Source organism: Juglans regia, chromosome 14 (genome assembly GCF_001411555.2).
Source record: "Juglans regia cultivar Chandler chromosome 14, Walnut 2.0, whole genome shotgun sequence".
NCBI lineage: Eukaryota > Viridiplantae > Streptophyta > Magnoliopsida > Fagales > Juglandaceae > Juglans > Juglans regia.
The window spans coordinates 13,013,298-13,030,148 of NC_049914.1; the positions used below are offsets into that span (position 1 = coordinate 13,013,298).

Consider the following 16,851-nt stretch of genomic DNA (forward strand, 5'->3'; position numbering starts at 1 on the left):
ATATGCTAAGCAACAAGGTTTTGGTGTTATAACAAAAAGGACGAAGAGAGAGACAGATGGGAGTGCCAAGTATCTGACAATTGGGTGTGCGTAGGGGGGCAAGTATCATCCTAGCCACAACAATATCTCGAGGCCAAGACCAACAACTAAAACCGATTGTAAGGTGAGGATAAATGCTCATTTGGTGAATGGTGTATGGGTGGTGACCACTGTTGAGATTTCCCATAATCATAGTACCGTCAACCCACAGAAGTCTAGGTTTTTAGATCGCACAAATGTTTCAATGAATACAGGCAAAGGATGCTGGACTTGAATGACAGAGCAGATATTCGAATGAATAAGAATTTCGGAGTACTTGTTGTTGATGCGAGGGGGTTTGAAAATCTTGATTTTCAAGAAAAATACTGTCGAAATTTCATTGACAAAGCCAAACAGTTAAGGTTGGGTAAAGGAGGTGGTGAGACACTTACTGACTACTTTAAGAGGATGAGGTTGATCAATGATGGTTTTGTTTCTGTTGTGGATGTGGATGTGGATGAAGACTTGAGAATCAGAAATGTGTTCTGGTTGACGCACGAAGTCGAGCAGCGTATGAGTATTTCGAATATGTTATCACATTCGATACAACATACCAAACAAATAGATATGGTATGCCTTTAGCTCCCTTTGTTGGGGTCAACCATCATGGGCAATTTATACTGTTAGGGGCTGGCTTGATTTCAAGCGAGGACTCAACTACTTTTGTATGGTTGTTTCGCGCATGGTTACAGTGCATAGATGTTCGAGCTCCAAAAGCGATAATAACAAACCAAGACCAAGCAATGAAGTCTGCTATTACATTGATATTCCTAAACACTCGCCATAGATATTGTCTATGGCATATACTGCGGAAACTTCTCAAGAAATTAGGATCTCACTTCCAATTCAATAATGGGTTGAAGACTTCCATTCTTAGTTTTCTATATGATTTATAGACATGCGTAGAATTTGAGGAGAAGTGGGGGCAACTAATTCAGAAGTATGACCTTGGTGATAATGCAAGGTTGCAAGGCTTGTACAATGAGAGGTCGTTTTGGGTACCAGCTTACTTGATGGGTATATTTTTGGGTTGGCATGAGCACTACACAACGGTTTGAAAGAGTGAATGCTTTCTTTGATAAATTTGTGTGTTCTGGTATGACACTGAAAGAATTCATCAATCAATTTGACGATGCTTTGAGGAAGAAGGTTGAGGTCGAGACTACAGGTGATTTCATGTCCTGCAACCAAACCATCCCATGTGCATCTCCATTCCACATTGAGAAGCAGTTTCAAACGTTGTATACAAATGCGAAGTATAAAGAGGTCCAGAAAGAGATGTTGGGGGCAATGTGTTGTAATTGTCTATTTCTCAACAAGGAATGTTGCATTTCCACATTCGATGTTTTGGATGAAATTACTATTGAGGATGACCATGTCAAAACCGTCAAGTACACAATTTATTATAATGAGGAGGAGTGTGAACTGAAATGCACGTGTGCATTATTTGAGATGAAGGGGATCCTTTGTAGGCATGCATTGAAAGTTTGTCAGATGAAGAAGATTCACAGTATACCAAAGAAGTACGTCTTAGATCGATGGCGGAAGGACTTGAATAGGAGATACACACTAGTCAAAAGTAGCTACGATGACATGTGGCAAAATACAGACCCACGAAGGTATGAGGTTGTCGTGAAACGATGTCTTAAATTAGCAACCCGTGTATCCAAACGTGATGACCATGTCAATGCATTCATGTGTCATTTGAATAAGTTTGATAATAACTTTAAAAGATTACCACTTGAATCTGGTTCAACCAAGGTCAGAGAAAATGTGGTCGCGGACAACAATAAGAAAATATTAAGCCCATACGTTGTCCGAGGGAAAGGGAGGCCTACATCGAAAAGGAAGGTTCCACCTGTGGAGAAGGCTGCGACCAAAAAAAGAAAGAAATAGGGAGTAAATTATTTTTCATATTAATTATATATTTATTAGACTGCATGCATTATCCACTCTAATATATGTGTATTTTTTTGTTTAAAATTTAGATTTGCAGAAAAATATTTGATGATGAATCATAACATGGTGAGGTATCAAAAGCTCAACCTAGTGCTAAAGTGGATCAACTTGGTTCTAATGTTGATGATATTCTTGTTGAAACACAATGTAGTACTGTCACACAACCAACACCATTGGACAATGATGAGGTCGTGGTTGTACCTTAATAATTTGTTGTATCATTTATTATTGTGATGAAATATTGTGGTGAGAATGTTGTTGCGACGTTGTAGTTTTATTTATTTTGGGTGTTGTGATGAAATATGATGGGTTTTGTAATGAATTGTAAAGAATGTAAATATGGTCAATGGGTTTGTAAAGAATGTATATGGGTTTTGTAAAGAATGTATATGGCTTTTGTAAAGAATGTCTATGGGTTTTGTAAAGAATGCTTTTCGGACATGTGTGTTCTACTTTATGAAAATCTAGACAAATTTGTGATGCCTATTGACACTGGAAGGGTATTTTTTCCCCTGCTTAGATTATGAAACTGGACAGATTTTTATCACTGGATAGATTTTTTTTTCCACTTACAGTACCATTCTCACAAATACAAAAAAGTTAACATCCATTACCATAAGCAAATCATTCCATAATTACAAAATATTCATAGAGAATTCTGCAATTATAATAACGGTCGATACATCTATCATCCGAACAAACCAAAACTATTACAATAGAACAAACCCAATATAGACACAATAATATATGACCACATCTATTCTCTACGACCCGCCTTCGAACTTCCTCCTCTTGGATGTTCAAATCATTCTTTCTTTGTATCAGTTTATCTTCTTTTCTCAACACCTCATACTCACGCAACAATAAATCATCCTCTTTATTTCGGAACGTATTCTCTCTTGTTATAAATTTCTCCTCTATTAGCTGAAGTATATCGGCCCATATGAAGAATTGACAACTTGATTCTCCCTGCATACAATGCAAAAATTTCAAACATTAAAATGTGACAACTGTGTTGTAATTGGCAATTATTTACAGAATAATAATAATAAGTTGGCTTACCGTTTTATACTTCGAGCAAGCATAAAATTTTCTTCCTAGGTTTTTGTTAGTTTGTGAGGTCTTTAGTAATGCTTTCAAACCACACCAACAAGTTGGTGCTTCCATTTGAAATGCATCTAATATAAATGATGATGATTGACTTGATGTCATAGCTGATATAAATGACAACCTTTGCTGAAGCAAATAGAAACAGCTACTGAAAACAACCCAAAACAAGATAGCAACAAAGGTATCGAAACATAGAAGGCCACATGATTGTATTAACATTCTGCTACATGTTCCAACAAAAGAATAACAACAAAAGCAGTCCATTATATGCAAAGGACCCATTTCTATAAAGCATTATCAAGTTTTACAACCAAGCTCCTATCCAATTCTATCTCAAACTGTAATGTGTTTTGGCTTTTTCTTTGATTATGAGATGCATGCTTCCTTGAAATGAAAAGACTATATAGCTACTTGCATGCATATGTATATCATTTCTATACTCATAAAAGAGTGTTATGCAAAAAGAGTGTATGTGTTCAGGCAAGCTGCCTCGCTGACTCAGTTGAACCAAGCCTACAAGCCTATTATAATCACGCCCAAAATAAACATAATAAATTCCATTCAATTTCAGAGAAGTCATCAGAGCATAAGCTAAGGTACCAACATGACAAGTTCCGATTACATAACCCACACTGAAATAAGCTCAAAACAGCTTGAATCAAAGCAAATTAGTCGAAATATGATGTGAATAAAATGAAACTATCATAAATGCTGATGTACCTAGCAAAAAACAGTGAAAACTAGCTAGAACTAGCTGAAAATACTGAAAACTGACATGAACTGGCCGAAATATGGAGAAACAAATTGAAGACTCCATTGAATGATGATGATGCTATTGCATGGTTTTATGTCCCTTTGTTATGCAAATAGGGATGCTATTGCATGGTTTTATCAACCTTATACTTTTCATTTTTTTAGTAGAGCCTGCATATATATATATATATATATATATATCATGGTAGGTCTAATATTTGGGGATCGGTCTTAAACCTTTACACAAATATTTCAAATATTATATATAGGGTAAGGCAACATTGCAATTTCCTTTTTTTAAAAATAACAAACTTCAAAGGATACAACAATTGTTTTATATATTAAAAGAACCAATCGAAAGTTAGCAACCACACAACACCTATACTACCCACTCACTCAATATGATACCATTCATAATACCTGACATATAATAAAACCAAGAAACTAATTGGGCAGATGACTCTTCAGCATAACCTCAATTGAATAGGCTAATTGAATCAGATTGAACTACTTGATAACTTTCTATTGCGATGATATCAACCATGAACCTCAAGTTTGAATGCTTTAGAACGTCTCCAAGTTCCAACAACAGTTTACTTATAACAAAAAAAAAAAGTTCCAACAACAGTTTACTGACGTCAATTTTACATGTATGCCTCACAAAATTGAAAAAGCAGCCACTAGAACAACAAGCGGTTCACCAATGATAACTCAAAAAAGCAGAGTTCCACCACCACACAATAGACAATCGAATAAAAATTTCTGCTGAATTATCAATTCCAATTCATTGGAATGTAAAAAAAAAAAAAAAAAACTGAAATTACCTTCAGGGCTCCAACTTGATGCTGCGAAGAGAGGCGGAGAGCATGGAGTTGAGTAATGCAAAAGTAGTGGCAGTGTGATACGGAAGCAGTGTTTCCATACAACAGCTCATCTCTTTATCCAAACAAAAATACAAACGAAATGGGGGCAAGTGTTAGGGCTTTTATCGCGAAGTGGATTTCGAGGGGAATTTCTGAGATCTGTTAGGGCTTTACTCGAAGGATGGTATTGACGGGAGAGAGGGATTCGGCGGAGGCCCGATGGAGAGAAGTGAGGGTAAGAGGGCTACGGAAGTGAGGTAAGGGCGAAGAGGAAATGCGGCCTTGAGGGTGAGAGATGAGAGTGAGGGCGACAGACAGAGGTGGGTTACAGACAGAATGAGAGAAGTGAGGGTAAGAGATCTGATTTGCATGAGGGAGACGGATACAGAGGCAAAGGGATCTGAAGGTGGGTTACGGACAGAGGGAAATGAGGGAGATGGGGAGAAAGGGACTCAACTGGAAATATGTGTGCGAACCCCGTAGGAAAGTGGAAAACCGTGACGTAGCAACCAAACTGGGTTTGCCACGTAACGGTGTGTGGTGTTGGTAAAGGCCTGAGAATAGATTTTTCCTTGTGCAAAAGGATAAATTGGGATGGTTTGAAAATAGAGTTATCCTTTCTTAACTTTGAAAAAATGAGATTTTAAATAATAATAATAATAACAATAATTTAGGTTTACAGCTTCAATGATTTTAGCATAAGAATTGACGAAATCTGTTAAATATTATTTGTGGCCACCTTGTATGGACACAATATATTGGCTGGTTGGGTTATATAGAGAAGGGAATTAAATGCTGGTTGGGTTATATAGAGAAGGGAATTAAATGCTTCTCCCATCGAGAGCGGGCATCCATATACATCCAGAAAAGATATATATTGATTGTGTGGTTTTTAATTTACTGTTAAGAAAATACTTTTCAATGTGTTTGTGATTTTTTTTTTCTTGTTTTTAAGCTTTTAAGGGGTTTAAAAAATGTTTTAAAAAAACTTATACGTTCAGTGACTTTTCACGGTGGATCTAGCATGATCTTATAGACTCTACTGAGCATTTGCACTGATAGGTGTATTTTTGTTTTTATTTTTTTCTTAAACATTAAGAAATGCACTGGATTGAATTTTTTTCATAAACATTCATAATGTCAAAGCATTATGAATAATGTCAAAACATTCATAATGTCAAAGCATTCATAAACATTCATGCAGTCGAAAGGGGGTCTCACTTGGGAGTGAGTTTTCTCTCTAGCTAGAGTGAGTATGAGGCTAGCTTTTGCTGGTCTGAGTGTGACGAGCATGGAGGAGGAAATGTCAAAGCAGTGGGAGAGATTAACTCTCACAGAGGAAGAAAAAGAAGGGGTTGCTCTCCAGCCAACAATAACTACAATGAGAACAAACCACTTCTGCCTACTGGTCATGATAGTGGCAGAGAAATTCATCAACAGGGAAGCTTTCAAGAGCACTATGTCAAAAATATGGAAATGTGATAGCTGGCTCCAGTTCTCAGAAGTTGGGACTAAGAAGTATCTGATTGAGTTCCAAAGTAAAAAGGATTTGGACAGGGTGATCAATGGCAGGCCGTGGTCTTTTGATAGGTGGCTTTTATGCATTCAGCCTTTCAACGGGTCAGTGTCCATTAATGAAGTAAGCTTCAGCAAAGAGGAATTCTGGATACAAGTCTACAACTTGCCATTCGACTGCATGAATCAAGAGGTTGGAATCCAGATAGGAAACAGCTTGGGAAGGTTTATCAAAGTCCATGTAGATGACAGAGGCATTGGGTGGGGCAAGTTCTTGAGAATAAGGGTGGAACTTGATATCACCAAAACTCTCCTAAGGGGTCTGTTTATTAATGTTGATGAGAAGAAAACATGGGTGTATTTCAAGTATGAGAGACTGCCTTCCCTCTGCTTCAAATGTGGAGTGATCAGACATGTTAAGAACTTATGCTCAAACCAAGAGGGCAGGGAAGGGAAGAGCCAATATGGGGCATGGTTAAGGGCACCTATAGTAAGGGAGAATGAGCTGCTTTTCAAGAAATATGGTGAAAGCCTTGATCGTTCAACCAAGCCTGAACCATGGTCATGGTGGAAGGGGAAAGAGGCCAAGGAGGAAGACAACAGTAGCAAAGCAGAATTCATGGAAAGGTGTCAGGAACTCTCAAAGAAAACTGATACTATCGAGGGAAAAGGTGAAGGGAAAGGAAAGAGCAGGTACTAGGGGACATGCTAAAGTCAAAGCCTCAAACTGATGACAGAGAAAAGGGAAGACTAAAACACCCAAATACTGCACTTTTAGGCCAAGACGTGGAGAATAGGGAGAAGTTGGGAGTGGTGGAGTCAGGAGTAAGTAAGGGAAAGACTGTTTCTAAAGAGACCAGATGTGACATCAACTCTGACAGAAGAACTTCAAGGAGCACAGAAACCTCGACTGACCTCTTGCAACAAGTTCAGGACTTTAACCAGTATGTTTCCAACCAAGTTAAAGCTCTTGATCAAGTCAAGAAAACTGCCAGCTGGAAGAGGAGGGCACGAGACATATGCATAGGGAGAGGCTCATTGGATAAAGGGTCTGCACCAGCTTTCCATACAGGTAACAAAAGAAACAGAAGTCCCCCACTAGCTAGTGTGGATCAGTTCTTAACAAAAAAGGTTAAAACCGAAAAAGATGACCAACTGGTCTATCCTCAACTTGAAATGGTGGAGGCTGTGGAACAGCCCCACCAAGACAAATGAATTGCCTCAGTTGGAACTGTCGGGGGCTTGGGAACCCCCAGACAGTTCATGAATTGCACCTTCTGGTGCTTAAAAAGTCCCCAGCATTTGTGTTCCTTATGGAAACAAAGTGCAGTAGAAACAGAATTGAAAGCCTCAAGAAGAGTCTTAAGTTAGATAACAACTTTGTAATTGACTGTAAGGGCAGGAAGGGTGGTCTTGCATTCCTCTGGAGAGAAGAAGTGGAAGCCGAAGTGCACACTTACACTCAGCACCATATCTCCCTTATGGTGAAGGGGGTTGAGGGGGGAAAGGAGTGGTTACTGACTGGATTTTATGGCAATCCTAATACTAGTAGAAGGAAGGAAAGCTGGTAGCTTCTCCAAGCTATTAATCCAGGAAGTCTAATAGGGTGGGTGTGTGTTGGGGACTTTAATGAAATACTCAATTTTAATGAAAAATGGGGAGGAGCCTTAAGACCCAAAAATCAGATTGATGAATTTAGAGCTGCGGTTGATGCTTGTGGTCTATGTGATATGGACTTGATAGGTAACAAATTCACTTGGAATAATGGAAGAAGTGGTGGAGCCTTCACCAAAGAAAGATTGGACAGAGCCTTTTGCAATTCCATTTGGAGTGAGAGCTACCCATATTCAAATGTTTGCACCCTTTCTACCCTGTGTTCAGACCATTGCCCACTGCTTGTCAGGTTTGAGGGGAGTCAGGATCATAGGACCCATAGAGACAGACCATTTCGATTTGAAGCACATTGGGCCATGAGAGATGGTTATCAACACCTGATGGAGGAAATCTGGCAAAACAACAAAGACTCAGGGAACAAAGTGACTGCTCTTAAAGAGGGGCTAAACAAATGCAAACAAAAACTTCTGCAATGGGATAAAAGAATGAAGGGCAACTCTCAACAACAATTATCAGAGAATATGACACTTTTGGATGACCTTCAAAAAAAGAACAAGGGCCACCTTAATGAGCAAGTTAAGCAGATTCAGAAGGCTATAATCAACCAGTTGGAGGAAGATAATCTCAGATGGAAGCAAAGAGCTAAGCAGAAGTGGTTGAGAGAAGGTGACAGAAATACCAGATTCTTTCACCAAAGTGCTTCATTTAGAAGAAGAAACAACAACATCAAAAAGTTAGTGAATGAAGAAGGGCAGGAAGTGTATACCACAGAAGGCATAAGTTCACTCTTCCAAGATTACTTTAAAAGCCTTTTCTCAACATCTTCACCAGGAGACTTCTCTGAAGTTCTGAATTCTATGGAGCCCCGAGTCACAGAGGAAATGAATGCCACTATCGCAAGGGTTTACACTCAACAAGAAATTGAAGAAGCCCTATTTCAAATGGAGGGCCTCAGCTCTCCTGGCCCAGATGGATTTCCTGCTATTTTTTATCAGAAGCAATGGGCCCTCATTGGCAAACAGGTTAGTGAAGGCATATTGCAGGTGCTGAACTCTAATGGTAACATCTCAGATGTGAACAACACCTTCATTGCTCTAATTCCCAAGAAAAGAAACCCCACCAAAGTCACTGAATTCAGACCCATTTCCCTGTGCAATGTAATGTATAAGATTATATCTAAAATGATAGCAAACAGGCTTAAATCAATCTTGCCTCTCATCATTTCCAAATCCCAGTCTGCATTTGTACCAAATAGACTCATCACTGACAATGTAATAGTGGCTTTTGAAGCCTTGCATACGATGAAATCTAAAATGACAGGCAATGAGGGGTATATGGCTCTGAAACTCGATATGAGTAAAGCCTACGATAGGCTAGAGTGGAGATTCATCAAAGCTGTGATGTGCAGAATGGGCTTCTGTAGTAAATGGATAGACTTAGTGATGAATTGCATTGAAACTGTTTCATATGCCCTTCTAGTTAATGGAAAACCTCAAGAACATTTTCATCCTTCTAGAGGGATAAGACAAGGTGATCCTCTATCACCTTATCTTTTTATTATGTGTGCTGAGGCCCTTAGTTGTCTTCTGAAAAAAGCTGAAGGTGAGGGTTGGATACATGGGGTACCTATTGCTAGAGGCCAAGTAAGAGTCTCACATCTATTTTTTGCTGATGATTGTCTCCTATTTTGCAAGGCAAATGCTATAGAATGGGGCAGACTTTTTGGAGTGCTGAGGAAGTATGAATCATGCTCAGGCCAAAGGCTCAATCTGGAAAAAACTTCTATAATTTTCAGCAAGAACACAGACAGAATCACACAGCAGTATATTATGTCCATTGCTGGTTTGAGACATAGCTCGACTTATGAGAAATATTTGGGATTACCTTCAGTGGTGGGAAGGCTCAAGTACATGACCTTTAAAGGCATCCTAGACAATATTAGATAAAAAATCAGCAATCACAGAGTGAAATTACTATCACAAGCTGGGAAGGAGGTCTTCATCAAAGCTGTGCTTCAGGCACTTCCAACATACACAATGGCTGTTTTCAAGCTGCCCAAAACCTTGCTCAAAGATATCAACACTGTGATTAACAACTTTTGGTGGGGACATCAAAACAATGAGAACAAAATTCACTGGATATCTTGGAAGAGGATGGGAAGAGCAAAAGCTGTAAGGGGGATGGGATTTCGAGACTTTGAGGCCTTTAACATAGCTATGCTAGCAAAACAGTGCTGGAGACTAATCCAACATCCAGACTCTTTGGCTGCTCAGGTAATGAAGGCCAAGTACTTCCCTAAATCCACTTTTCTAGAAGCAAAGCTAGGTGCGAAACCCTCATATATATGGAGAAGCTTTCTGTCAGCAAGATCACTGATTGAAGCAGGGTCATATTGGAGAATAGGAAATGGGAATCAAGTGAAAATCTGGAAGGATAAATGGATCCTCTATCCAAATCCCAGCAGAGCTCAAAGCAATGCCAATGGGCTGGAAATTAATGCACCTGTCTCTAGCCTAATTGACCCTCACACCAAGCAATGGAGGAGTACTATGGTGAGACAGCTATTTAACCAAAGAGAAGCTGAGATTATCCTTAAAACTCCCATCAGCCTTCTTAACAGCAGAGACAAGCTAGTATGGCAAGGCACAAAAGATGGCAGGTTCTCAGTCAGAAGTGCGTACCACAAGGAGATAGAGAGAACTCACTTCCAGTCCAGTCAAGCATCAAGTAGTTCCTCTTCCACAGAAGTCTGGAAACAGCTATGGCAATTAAAAGTGCAACCCGGGGACAAAGTACTACTGTGGAGATCATGTCTCGAGGCCCTTCCAACTAATTCAAATCTTTATAAGAAGAGATTAGTTGAGAACCCTCTCTGTCCAATATGTTACTTGGAGGCAGAAGACTCAGCTCATGCACTATAGAGATGTGAATCAGCTAAAGATGTTTGGAGCCAATGCTCAAAAAGCTTACAAAAATGTCATCAACCTCACGTGACCATGATCCAACTACTAGAAGACTTACTTCAGGCTATGGACAGTAGAATCATCCAAGAGTTTGCAGTAGTGGCCAGGAAGATCTGGTGGAGAAGAAACAAATTCCTCTTTGAAGGCACCTTTGCACACCCGAATGCAGTAGTGAGGGAAGCGAGAGGAACATTGGATATGTTGGTTGAGGAGGAATCAAGATTGGCTCGACGGCAAACTAATACACAAGTAGAGGATTGGCAGGCTCCTCCATCAAACTGGATCAAGCTAAATTGGGACAGTGCAGTAGACAAAGTAAATGGTGTAATTGGAGTGGGAGTAACTGTTCGGGACAGCATTGGTTATACCATTGCTACCAAGCAGACTAACAAAATCCTCTTCCTCGATCCACTTCTAGCAGAGGCCTTTGGAGCTCTCAAAGTTGTTCAGTTTGGAGTGGAACTTGGCCTATCCCAAGTTGTTGTTGAAGGCGATTCTTTGCAGGTCATCAATGCACTACGAAGTGATATAGAAGGGTGTAATAGTGTCAGTATGTATGTTAGTGAGGCAAAACTGATCCTTCAAAATTTTGCCAAGTGGGAGGTTTCTCATGTTAGGAGAAATAGCAATACAATGGCTCACTTGTTAGCAAAAGAAGCTCTTTCCATCCATGATGATATTGTAACTATGGGGGTTCTTCCCTCTTGTTTTCCACTGGATTAGATGAATGGAAATGACTTATGTTTCAAAAAAAAAAAAAAGAAAAAAACAAGAAGGCACCACTCGGTAGACCTATCAGTCTCTGTAAAAGCATCTGTTTATATATAGAGCGGTGCTAGTATGATAGAGCACCCATAAAAGGTACCGATAAAAGGTACTAAGAGTCTAATTTTAATTTTTAATTTTTAATTTTTTGTTTTTTTAAAGCATTTTTAATGTATTTTTCTTTAAAAAAACACAAAAAAAAAAAAAAAACAAATACAATATTAAAAAATAAACCAACACATATACTAAAAGAAATAACTAAAGTAATTGGTACAAATGATATGTACCTATCATTTTCCTTATATATATATATATATATATATATATATACACACACACACACACACACATACATACACACATCCAGTCAAAGAAATAAAAAATATAAATTTATGGAAAACATAACAAATCAAATGTTACAATTCATTAAACTGAAATCATAATAGGATATGCATTCCTCCCGTTGTTATAAGATCAATTAGACATGTACAAAATAATAATAATTTTATTCTAAATGAAGAATTAAAATAAATGCATTAAAAATATATTAGTATGAAATATATTATCATAGAAAATAAATAAATAGATATGATACAATTCATGAATAAATGCATAAATCGAAACCTAAGATGCGCCCATCTTCCATACTAGATACCTTGTCGTTGCCTCTAATGTTGCATGGCTCCCTCAGGCCGTGTCATGCACTTTGTTAGGGACAGGGTCCTCGTTGGGATCGCAGTCCACGTCCCGTACCTGACCATTTAATGTGGCGTAGCTCTGCTACTTTGTGCATGTGTAGGTCGTGTCAGTGGGGTTGCCGTCCCATCTTTCCACGTCGACTCTCTTCCCACGTAGATCTTGGGCATTCTTCTTCTTAACCTGACTTGTGGGCCGACTATGCTTCGATTGCTGGGCCTCCCCAGATTGGAAGGGGTGTAAACATCCCTTCCAATTGCATAATCTTAGAATGTACAAGTTTTGTGCACTCATTTTTAAAAAATGGGCAAATCTAGAACCCACATGGAAGAAATCTCTTTTTAATGGTGGGCTCCATGTTTTTTAAAGGAAGTTCGCAAGGCTTACACACTTTGATCATTGTTCTACTATAAAGTCTACAATCTTGAAACTACGGGTGCTACCCCGCCCTATATGAGCAGGTGACCACCCATCCAGCACCATGTCTCCTAAGAGGGGTGACCGTTAATATCTGCTTGTCGGGTGAGCAGATTGGCGCCACCACAGTCCTGCCACCTCGTCCAACAACACATTTTTCATAAAAAAATTAAAAAAAAAAATCCAACAAAATCACATATAATTAAAAATCTCACAAATCCAACAAAAAACCAAAACAGACTTACAAAGTTACAGATCAAACCAAACAAACAAAATAGACCAAGTAGTAATTGCATAGATCTTCATACATATGAAGATATGTGCACAAACCCTCGAGCCATGGCCTCATAAAGATTTGTGCACAGATCTTCAGAGATCTGTGGGTAGATCTTTATGGCCCCTGGCAGCCATGGTCGCGTCTGTGGCTCATAAAACTCGCAAACCCATAGCCGCAGGTGTGGATCTTAACTTATAGATCCATGGTGGTGACTGTTATCTTGGGCCGTAGAGACCCACGACCAAGCCGTGATTGTACCGTTGTAGACTATGGCTTGGTTATGATCCACGACAATGGAGATCAGTCGGTTTAGACGAGGAGGAGAAGAAGAAAAGAAGCGGGAAGATAAGAGAAATGAGAGAGAATAGAGGACGGTGAACAGCCACTAAGGCATGAAAGAAAGGGAGAGAAGTGAAAAGAAAGGAAGGAAGGCAGGGAAGTTTTTTAATATATATGATATGTATATTATTACATATATATATATATATATATATATAAGGCCAAGCAGACGAGGGAGATTTGAACGGGCCCAAGACTCGGCCTGACCCAAGCGGAGGTGGGACAAGCAGGTAGGATGTGGGGGCCCTTCCAGTAGGCCTATTTGAAACCATTCACTGTAATGCCCATGTAAGAACTTTGTAGCATATTATAATTTGTTCCCACATGGTACACATAGTGCTTACGTTATTTATTGCCTACACATTAAGCAAATTATGAATTTGTATAATCAACCACCAAGCTCAGTACGACTATATGTCAATCTGTAATTCTTAGATTCTTTTTTAAGCAATGAAGTGTTTATTTGCACCTTCTATAGGTTTCAAAATTTGAATTGCATTACAACCTAAAAATCCCATTCCCAAATATGTGTCAATCCTAAAGCAGGCCTAAACATACTTCAGGTTGTCTACAATAGATGAAATATAATATATATATATATATATATAGGATTGAAAAAGAACTTATTCCCACTGATCTTGGAGTATATACATTGATCAATAAGGTTCCCTATGAATCGATACGAGAGATCATGCTTATTTTGGCATGGAAAAGACATACGATATGCTCAAATGGAAGTTAATTTATACTGATTGTGCTTAAATGTTTAGGATTTGCCCAAAGATGGATTCAATGGATATCACAATGCGTTACAACTATGTCTTTTTCTATCATGCTTAATGGAAGTCTTTGTGATTTCTTCACACCCCAAAGAGGATTATGCCAAGGAGACCTTCCTCCCCATCCTCGGACCTGAAGTCCTATTAAGACTAATATTAAGAGCGGAAATTAATAGTGTCATTTATGGTATAAACATAGCAAGAAATGCCCCCACTGTTGATGCAATTTCCTGCTTCTCTTCCGGTGCTGTGATTAACCTTCTAGAAAAACAAAGCTTGGGGGCTTGGATTCAGGGAAGCCTCCAATGCTTAAGTCAGATTGAGTAATATTAGTGTAGAGAATTACATGATGCACCTGTCGATCTATTTATAGTGGATGAGAGGTCATCTGATGTCATGTCGATCTATTTGAAAAAGTTGAAATGATGAGTTGAGATGAGTTTAAGTTTCAAACGTACTTGATTTTTGTTTGATTTTCTAGGCTCTGACATGGTAATGCCTCTGAGGGCTTGATTTTAGGCGTTTAATGCGCAGTAATGCCTTTGAGGGCTTGATTTCGGGTATTTGATGCAGTAACCCCTCTAGGGTATGTGGTTACACCTTTTGAACCTAATTTGATTGTTAACAGGGTCAACTTGGTGCTCATATTCCGCCCGAAATTTCCTTTCTATCAGTTGACTGCTAAAGAGCTATTGAGTGAGGATTTAGGGGCGTGAGTCCCATGAAGATACATTGTGTTTTGTCTTGCCTGCTTCTTAACCGTTCTAATACGGGTGAACCCATTTGATGTTTCCATAGCATGGTAAAATCTGAACAAGTAGCTACACTATTGCATGGGGTGTAGCATAAAATATTCATAATGGTTAGGGTAGAAAGTAAATGAGACAAAATCTTCAGTGTTATTCAACAAAAACCTACATCCAAGTCTAACAGCAGGCCTGTTGACTGTCCCAAAAATTAACCTCTCGCATTAAAATTGACTTTTATTTTATTTTATTTTTAAATAAATGATATTTATGGTCATATAATTTAAAATCATTATTCTTTTTTTTTTAAAACAGAGTAAATATAGAATTCATATATAAAAAACAATTTTTTAACAATGAATTCTATTCTTTTTTAAAAGGAGTGCATGGCGTTTATACAATCTATGATTGTATGTAGTATTATTTTTTTTAATAAATCAATTTATATTTTTTAAATAATAAATTTAAAAGTTAATGGATAATTCTTTGTTAACACAATGGAATAAGGATATATTACTATATTTCTATTTGGTTATTAGTGTTAGTATTAGGGATATTGTCATTAGAGAAGACCGCACGAGCAGAAATGAATCTAATGTGTGAATTGTAGACGTTCCCTCAAGATACACTTGAGCCATAACTTAGAACTCAATCTGATCATGACTTCTATCTCATCAAGGCATAGTGGCTCAAATTGCAGTACTGTCTAATTCCGATCGAGAAAGTTGATGAGAATATAATGTGAAGTGAAGTAGTAATCTTGATAATCAGAATTTAATGCAATGTGCAAATTATATAACACTTGATAATTTGAGAATAAAAAATACATATCTCTCTTCATTATCCTAATGCGGTCCAATTGATTAAATCCTACAACCACATTTTCCAGTACCTTCTTTCTTGATAATATTCCTCCTAATTATATTCTTCCTTCTTCAAATGAAATAATTTTTTTTATTTAATTTTTTTAAAAAAAGAAATCTCCAATTACTTCATCCAAATTGGATCAAAGTGTGCGAAGAACAAAGAATATTAATATCGCATGCAAAAATGTATTGTTGTATTAAGTAATTCCATATCATTAAAATCGTCTATTTAGTTTCTAATATATATAATAATATCACTTATCAAAATATATATATATATATATATATATAATATCAAAATATATTATGTATTAATTATATTTCGAGACGGTCTAATAATGACGTTACTGACTTATAAAACATATATATCATGTTATCCTGGAAATAATATATCGAATTAAGAATATTTAAAATAAAAGGAACTTGATGACGTGTGCATCGCTTAATTATAATCAGCTACATATCCTAGCTCTATGGTTCTTTATTTGGCGTGCTTGCAACAATGCTTTACCAACAAAGCAAAATCTATACAAGAGGAAGATTGTAGATGAACCTTTATGTCTAATCTGTCAATAGGAAGAAGAAACTCCAAGTCATGTTCTGTGGACATGTTCATCTGCACAGGATGTTTGGATGTTAGGCAACACGAAATTAAAGAAAGCTGCTATCAGTAACGAGGAGTTTGGAGAGATTTTTATGCATATGCTACAGAGAATTTGTGCTACTGAAATATGTTTGTTTGCATAAATTTCAAGAATGTTGTGGACGAGAAGAAACAAGATGTTGTTTGAAGATAGCTTTCTAGCCCCTTCAATACTGATGAAGAGAGCAACACAGGCATACCAGGACTTTCAACAGGTGCAACATCAACAACTCAACTCTGGAAGTTAGGACAGATTAAATCAAATAAGCTATACATGTTGGCATCCTCCTGAGCCAAATTGGGTTAAAATAAATTGGGATGTAGCAACTAAAGATAGAGGGCATAGAATTGGAGTTGGGATTGCGGTTAGAGACTTTGAGGGGACTTTACTGGCTTCATGCATGCAACCTTTACAATTTTGTTCACAACCTCTTATTGTTGAAGCAAGAACCTTAATATCTATTGAAC

The 16,851-nt window shown here is 37.9% G+C and overlaps 2 protein-coding genes and 1 long non-coding RNA gene across 3 annotated transcripts in view; 2 read left to right on the plus strand and 1 right to left on the minus strand.

Moving 5' to 3' along the window:
- LOC118344563 (protein FAR1-RELATED SEQUENCE 1-like) overlaps positions 1-1,974 on the plus strand; it is a 22,848-nt gene extending 20,874 nt beyond the window's left edge. The window contains exons 2-4 of the mRNA XM_035685581.1: positions 294-648; positions 975-1,095; positions 1,190-1,974. Of these exons, the coding sequence (XP_035541474.1) occupies positions 294-648; positions 975-1,095; positions 1,190-1,974 (1,261 nt within the window). The remainder of the gene's footprint in view (positions 1-293; positions 649-974; positions 1,096-1,189) is intronic.
- A 653-nt stretch (positions 1,975-2,627) lies between these two features.
- LOC108990046 lies at positions 2,628-5,339 on the minus strand. Its single transcript, XR_004798203.1, has 2 exons — positions 4,725-5,339; positions 2,628-3,006 (listed from the first exon to the last, which is right to left on the minus strand). It is a non-coding gene; the product is annotated as an uncharacterized LOC108990046 (long non-coding RNA).
- A 5,582-nt stretch (positions 5,340-10,921) lies between these two features.
- LOC118344564 lies at positions 10,922-11,578 on the plus strand. The gene has a single exon (XM_035685582.1). It carries the CDS (start codon positions 10,922-10,924, stop codon positions 11,576-11,578), a length of 657 nt encoding a protein of 218 aa, XP_035541475.1.
- Positions 11,579-16,851: the final 5,273 nt, after the last annotated feature.

Coding starts and splice junctions, on each gene's coding strand:
- LOC118344564 (XM_035685582.1), top strand. CDS start 10,922: ATGGACAGTAGAATCATCCAAGAGTTTGCAGTAGTGGCCAGGAAGATC.